The following is a 7,133-nucleotide window of genomic DNA, read 5'->3' as shown; positions in this document are numbered from 1 at the left end:
ATCGGCTGTGACAGATCTGGCTACCTGATCGATCCAGATAAAGGATTTAGTTCACAGTATTGGTATCGGTATCGGTATGGGTAAGGATTGGTGGCGTAATTTTATTTTTACTTTTCAAAATATAATATATATGTATATTACTGTTTTACCCCTAAAACTATATGGGCAATTGATTTTGGGTCGGTATTGGTCTCAGCCAATATGATACGATATGACCGATATTGATACTGATACTTGAAACCATGATCCGGATTGGATATCAGTATCAGAACAGGGTTAAAATCATTAAAAAAAAAAAAACTATTTTTTTATTAAAGCAAATGTAAAATTGACCAATCCGAATTGACACGGGCCGATCGAGGATCAATATTAATAACTAAATCCTTGATTCCCCATGAGACTTTTCAGTAGGAGTGTCAATCGGTCGGGTCGGGCATGGCAAGCCTATACCCTTGGACCATGATCCATTTATTTAAATAATGAGTCGGTCTCGATTGGTCTCGTGTATAGCTCCATCAAATTCCATGCCTTAACTGGACTTCTCCCAATTGGGCTATAATCGGGCCTTAAGCATTTTTTTTTTTCTTTAACAATTAAAATCAATGATCCATATATTTATTTATTTAAGAAACCATTTGAATAACATATATAATTTGGTCAAGGCAACGGAGATAGCCAAATAGCAACAAAATCTTAAATGGGCCTTTCTATCAAAAAGAAAATCTTAAGTAGGTCTTAAACAGTCTTTAATTGTACATTTAAATTATATAGATAATTGATCAACGCAATGGAGCTAGCCATGTACCAAAAAAGCCTTAAATGGGCCTTAAATAGTCTTTAATTGTCTTAGATTAAGATACTTTAATATATTTTATTAAATCATCAACAATTTAGAAAAGATATTACACTTAATTACATTCAATTATTGATATTAAAAAAATATATCAATATATACCTTATTCTGTCAAAAAAAAAAAAAATCAAAATATACATATAAACGGTCGAACTAAACGTGTTGGGCCAAGTAAAGCTTGTGAATAGACCAGGCTGATCGGATGCCTATCAACTTATCCCTTGCACCGTGTACTACATGTTTATAAATGGGTAAGGTTTAGCTAAGCCCAACACGTTTAATAATTGATGTAGGTTAGGCTGATCTTTAAACGATCGGACCTGATCAATCAACTCAGTGCAGGCTTGGGATTGACACCCTTAATTTTGGGTACAAGTAGTAAAGAATGAGAGGCGGCTGGAATAGGAAATTTGTGTTGGAAGAAGTTCAAGAATGCAGCAAAAAAATTAAATTGAATGCGATTAATCTCCCATGATCAGTCCTCATGTTACTGTAAGGTACAGTCAAAGTTTTTCATTGGAAGGGAGAGAATAGTTACTTAGACTACCACTAGCACAATATTGTTTAGGGAACTTTTATTCTTTTGGTACGTCACTGTTTAGGAAACTTAGATACCGTTTGACAATGTTCCTAAAAATGTGTTTCTTCGTTTTTCTGTTCTTAGAAACTGAGAAACAGGGTAAAAAGTGTTTGATAATCTTGTTTCATTCCACCCGTTTTCAGAAACATAAATAGGAATTTATGAAAATTTATATTACAAGAAACACTTGTGATGAAACAAGTTATACTTGTTTCGTCGTTTCTAGAAACAAGTGATGGCAACAAATTGTGGATGTGTACTCAATAAAAAAGCCCAAAAGTGAGAAGTGTGACTCTTCTCAAACTCAAAATTAATGGAATTTTTTAAGCTCAAAAGCGAGGAGCATGTAATCAAACAATAATATGTGCACAAATCGATCCAAGAAATAAGTTCATCAAACACCCAAAAATCTGTTTCTGTTCCCAGAAACATGAAAATTCATTTCTTCTGTTTCTGAACACAGAAATAGTAGAAACGTTGTCAAACGGTGCCTTAGATACCGTTTGATAACATTCCTCTAAATGTGTTTCTGCATTTTTCTATTATGAGAAATGGAAAAACAGGTACTAAAGCGTATGACAAATCCGTTTCGTTTCATCCATTTCTTGAAATGTAAATATAAATTTATGGTAATTTATGGTACAAGAAATGTGAATAGCGAAATTCCAAAGAGAAATGTACCACTTACCTAATTTTAGAGGGGACAGACTTGGACTTAGACCAGCCAAATGCAGGCCTAAGTCCCATTAGTTGAGTGTCACCGGTCAGCGTTCTCAAATACCACTAGTCTTCATATTCTGGCAAGTGCACTAAGAATTTAAAATAGGGGAAAAGGGTGTGCCCTTCTTCTCTCTGCCTTCTAGTGAAATTACCCTCTACCCCACCCCATCCACCCCACCCCCCGCTCACCCCATCCCTTTCTCCTCCCACTCGCCAGTTTACGTGGAGCAAGCAGCGTGCCTTTCCCTTCCACTTAGAATAGATATGGAAATATGCAATCAGGAAGAGGTTTAAACCCAAAAAACTATTTAAGAGCCGTTCATTAGCCTATTACCCTCAAAATAATAACAGAACGGAAACCAACATTGTTTAAAATCAAGAAATTGAAAACCGTTTAATAAATGGTCTAAATTTCGTTTCAATTTCCATAACTAGAACCGTTAATAAATGGTTTTATTTCGATTTCTGCATACTATAAACGTGAAACCAAATTATTTATACCTCAGGGAGTGAGTAATAGGAGAGAGACATGATGGTAGTAGGAAGTAGGGTTGTCAATTCCTCAGGTCAAGTTGGTCTCGGTTGGCTTAGTTGGGCTTGTATCCTTGCACATTGACCTACTTATTTAAGGAATGAGTCAATCTCAGTAGGGCTCAGTTGGGTTTTGGACTTTAATCGGGCTTCTACTAATCATGCTAATCGAACTGTAATCAGACCTTGAACGGGTTAATGCACCATTAAAGCCTCAATTGTCTTAGAGCTCATAAAATTAATATATTTATTAAATCATCAACAATTTAAAAAATATTTTACACTTAATTACATTCAATAATTGATTAAACTGTCAATATAAATGGTTGGGCTAAACGTATCGAGCTTGTAATCGTTGGAACTGGTCGGGTGCTTGTCGGGCTTGCATTGTGCACAGAGAACGACCAATTAATCGGGCCAATCTCGGTCAAGCTTTAATCGGGAGCACCTACATGGTCGGATTTGAAATTGACACCCCTAGTAAGGAGGGAGAGAGAGCCAGGAACGAGCTCCTTTTTCATCACCACTTATAACCTTTGGGACAGAACAATCAACCTGCGAGCCCATATGGCCTCTACACCAAGCAAATTTCCGGGACCTCCTTCACGGCCCAATTAGAGAGGGCCTGTTTGGATTTTTTTTTTTTCCCTTTTTAGAGATGAAGAAAAATATATTAACTTAAAAGAGTGGACTTGAAACATAGCTTGGGGTTCATTGATCGCTATTTTCCTATCCATGTCTTTATAGGCTAGTCTTAAATAAGCTAACAGGATTGTTGTTAGGTTTTACCAAAAAATATGAGTGTTTCTCAAAACTAGAGGTATGGCTCTCCATGGTCAAAAAGATCTATTGTTGATCGTCATAAGAGATCCAATTTCCTCCATATGCCGGGAACATCCCACCCTTCTTCTGTTGCCTTTTTAAATCTATGGAGAAGGCCCCATGCTGCTGCTGCTTCACAATCTTTTCCTGTCACCCAATAGTTGACATAGAGTAAGACACAATTCCCACTATCTCTTTTCTTCCCCATCCTTTTATGTTATTTTTCAATGCATTTTGTGATGTATGAAGTTCAATCTGGTTAGGTTTAAATTTAGGGTCCAATTAAAAAAAAAATGGTTCCATAAACTTTATTCATATTCTTATTTAGGGCCTAATTGGATCATCGGGTGGTTCATAATTTTCTTCTTTGATAGCAGAAAACCAAAAACTTTTAATTCTTCTCTTTTCTGTGGTGTTTAGAGATAACAATCAGTTTGATCCACAGGGGAAGTTTTGTACTGAAATGACCTTTATCTCACCCTTCATTAAAAAAAATGCATACCCAGTGCATGAGGCTCTGGCTGCAGGGTTTGGGGAGAGTCATACTGTATGCAGCCTTATCTCTGTTCTGAGGAGAGGCCATTTCCCGACTCGAACCCACAACCACTAGGTTACAATGAAGCAATCTTATCATTGCCTTCAAGATCATAATAGAATGTGGAAACTAAAATGAAAACTTAAAACACCCAGGTTTGAATACTAGAAGACTCAGGTCAACAAGTGCTTAGAAATCAAAAGTGCCAATACTAGTGATATATAGAAAGAGTTTTGAGCACTGAACACAACACAAACTGCAGGAATAGACCAGAAAATAAGATTCGCACACCCAAGTTCACTAAAAACTTCTTATCCCTAATCAAATAAACTAAAGCTTATACTCCACAGACCAACCTCAGACTTAATGACTTCAAATTGAAGAACATAACATAACTAATGCCCCTCAGTCCCAACCAAAGTGATCAGGAAAGCCTTGTAGTCCCCTGAGGTTGCCTTGCCTATGGCATGCTCAAGAGGCACACTGTTTCTCTTATAATAAAGATCCTTGATATCCTTCAAATCCTTCTCTGCGCGCTTAACAATCACACGTGTAAGGTCATCTTCATTAGCCCCTGACTTACTAATTGCATTGCGTAACACCTGAATCACAACATCAGAGTCCCATAAGAACTTTAGAGTACAAACCAGACATCTAATAGAATGCCTCCAAATTAAAAACTGATGGAATTTTTCTTAGTTTCATAGACACTCACCTTGGCCAAGTACTTTTGAGGTGCATAGATGCACCGAATAGTTGCGTGCAATGCGCCTAAAAATTCATCTTCGGAATACCCTGCCAGGTTCTTAATACAGCAAAAATATATAACTTCATCAGATCAAAGATAGGGTTTGAACCATATAATTAGCCATTCATGGCTTGATACATCAATAGGCATACAGGGTTTAATATGTTATCAAGCCATGTATGGCTAATAAACTAGGCTGCTGCATCAGAAATTGGAAACATACCTTGGTGATGGAAATGCCATACTCATCCCTGTAGTGATTGAAAGTTGCATTGAGCTGTGCTTTACTCCTTGTGCCTAAGATTCTAATTATCTCTTCTCGGTTAAAGGCGGTTCCCTGGATGGCTTCATGAAGGATATTGGCCTCTGATTTTGCTAAACTTGCATTTATCTCATCACCATTGTACCTATAAGTGCCCACTAGTGCAACCAAAAGCTGTAACAGATCATAAACACTGAAGGGTATTAGGGATGACAGAAGGAACCAAGAACTGTAATCAAAGTCATTGATCTGTCTAGAGGCATTGCCTTTCGGAATTCGCCTTTGGTATGAGAGGCAATGTCTTCTTCCAGGGAATGTTTGTATAGGGAATGGTAGGCTTGCTTCACTGCCAAAAGCTCATCAGGGGAGTAAACGCACCCGATTTCAATGATCACCCTGTAATCCTTGTTCACATGCTTTAATGCCACATTAGCTAACACTGCATCTCGGTTTGGTGGATCTAGCATCAACCGGTATACTGCTTTCTGTGATCATATAAATTAAATTGTTCATATTGAACAAAGCAGAGAAAGTGTTTTCTTTTTATGAGATTTATATGGTTTTAGTATAAGAAATAACCTCAAAACCCCCAGATAGCTCAGACTCAAGTCGCTTGACAAGATCCTCATGGTAGATCTCTTCATAAGATTGCCTGATTAGCTTCCTTTGAACTGCATTTCTGTGACCAAGTATTGAGATTATAGCTTTCTCATTTGTTCCCCATCCTAATAAAATGAAGTTCAAACAAGAAACAACTTAGAAGGAATTCTCATCAACTTGAAACTAAATCTGTAAATAAAACTGTTTTTTTTTTTTTCTGTGTCAAACTATCTAAAAGTAAGTTGTTTGATCCAAAAACCAAACTGTGACCCAATCAGAGAAAATTACAGGCTACCTTGGATGATGAGTGTTGAATATACTCCAGAAAAGCTGTCTCTCTCTCTCTCTCTCTCTCTCTCTCTCTTCTGTGTGTGTGTGTGTGTAGGTAAATTGATAATGATAACAAGTGAAAAGAAAACTGGATGGAGTGGAGTGACAAAAACCCATCTCAAAAAAGAAAGATGACCTTCACAAGCCTTCCTGAGAGCCTCAGCATCTTCAACTGGAGAAGGGTGGTCAGGAGCTATGAGGGTAGCCATTGTTGAGCTCTTCCTACTCTTAGAGACTCTCCTTTCTCTTCTCTGTAATCAGTGTTAACTGTCAAGTGTGGCTCCAAGTAGTATTGCTCCTCCTTTTATAACACAAAATAGGGAAAAAGGTTCTTTGAGCCCAAGGCATACAGTACTGCACCTGCTCACATTAATTGTTATATTAGAGGTTGTAAAATTCCCAGTTTGCTCAGAGAATCCTCTCCCCACAATATCATAGAAACCAAAGCTTCATCAAAATATTCTGTTCCTAAATATATATATATAGGCCATTAATAAATGAGAAGTTTTTAATTGGCTAAAAAAAAAAAGAAGGTGCTTTTGATTCTCTCACGCTTTAGTGTTTTTTTTTCTAATTTATGTTTATGAAGTTGTCTCTTTTTATTAAAATTTCAAGCTCAAACGTCTTACTTCCCTCAACGTACTTTTCCATTATCTGGAAAGGTGTTGGGAGGTGCTGGTACATATAGTTTATTATGGGCTAGTATGGCATCTGATGATTCAGCTTGGGTTTACAGTTTTGAACCATTGCCTTACTTGTTAGTGTGAAAATCGTTCGCAGTCGCATTGGTGCAGTGAGTATCGGATGATTGGGAGTTCTTTGGGGTGCATGTCTAGATGCTTTCAGTCGTCTGATACTTATCATGTTATCATGTCTAACTACTCGTTGTAAAGGATGTGAACTTGACTTGTTAGCACCAAGCACCAATTCTGTAATGGAGTCTCAATCAAGCCCATTAGATAAATGGTCCAGCTTAGCCGGTTCTGACCCAAATCAGTCATAACCAGTCAGAATTGTCTAAAAAAGGAGCAGAATCAGCTGGACTAGGCCAAAATTGGTCGGATTGGTTAGTGCCCATTCTGATCCAGGTAGGCCGATTCATTGGCCTGATTTCCGAGTTTTAAAACCATGGGTTAGATGGTTGACAATTCT

At 37.4% G+C, this 7,133-nt stretch overlaps 1 protein-coding gene across 1 annotated transcript; it reads right to left on the bottom strand.

Annotated features, from left to right (window-relative positions):
- Nucleotides 1-4,230: 4,230 nt before the first annotated feature.
- Nucleotides 4,231-6,275, bottom strand: LOC122070819 (annexin-like protein RJ4). Its single transcript, XM_042635064.1, has 6 exons — nt 6,118-6,275; nt 5,631-5,776; nt 5,318-5,536; nt 5,013-5,225; nt 4,757-4,846; nt 4,231-4,643 (listed from the first exon to the last, which is right to left on the bottom strand). The coding sequence occupies exons 1-6, from the start codon at nt 6,188-6,190 to the stop codon at nt 4,437-4,439; spliced, it is 948 nt and encodes a 315-aa protein (XP_042490998.1). The 5' UTR covers nt 6,191-6,275; the 3' UTR covers nt 4,231-4,436.
- Between the last annotated feature and the right edge of the window lie 858 nt (nt 6,276-7,133).

The sequence above is a fragment of the Macadamia integrifolia genome, unplaced genomic scaffold (genome assembly GCF_013358625.1).
Source record: "Macadamia integrifolia cultivar HAES 741 unplaced genomic scaffold, SCU_Mint_v3 scaffold_113A, whole genome shotgun sequence".
Lineage (NCBI taxonomy): Eukaryota > Viridiplantae > Streptophyta > Magnoliopsida > Proteales > Proteaceae > Macadamia > Macadamia integrifolia.
Note: the sequence above shows the minus strand (reverse complement) of the source record. Positions and strands in the feature narration are given on the sequence as shown.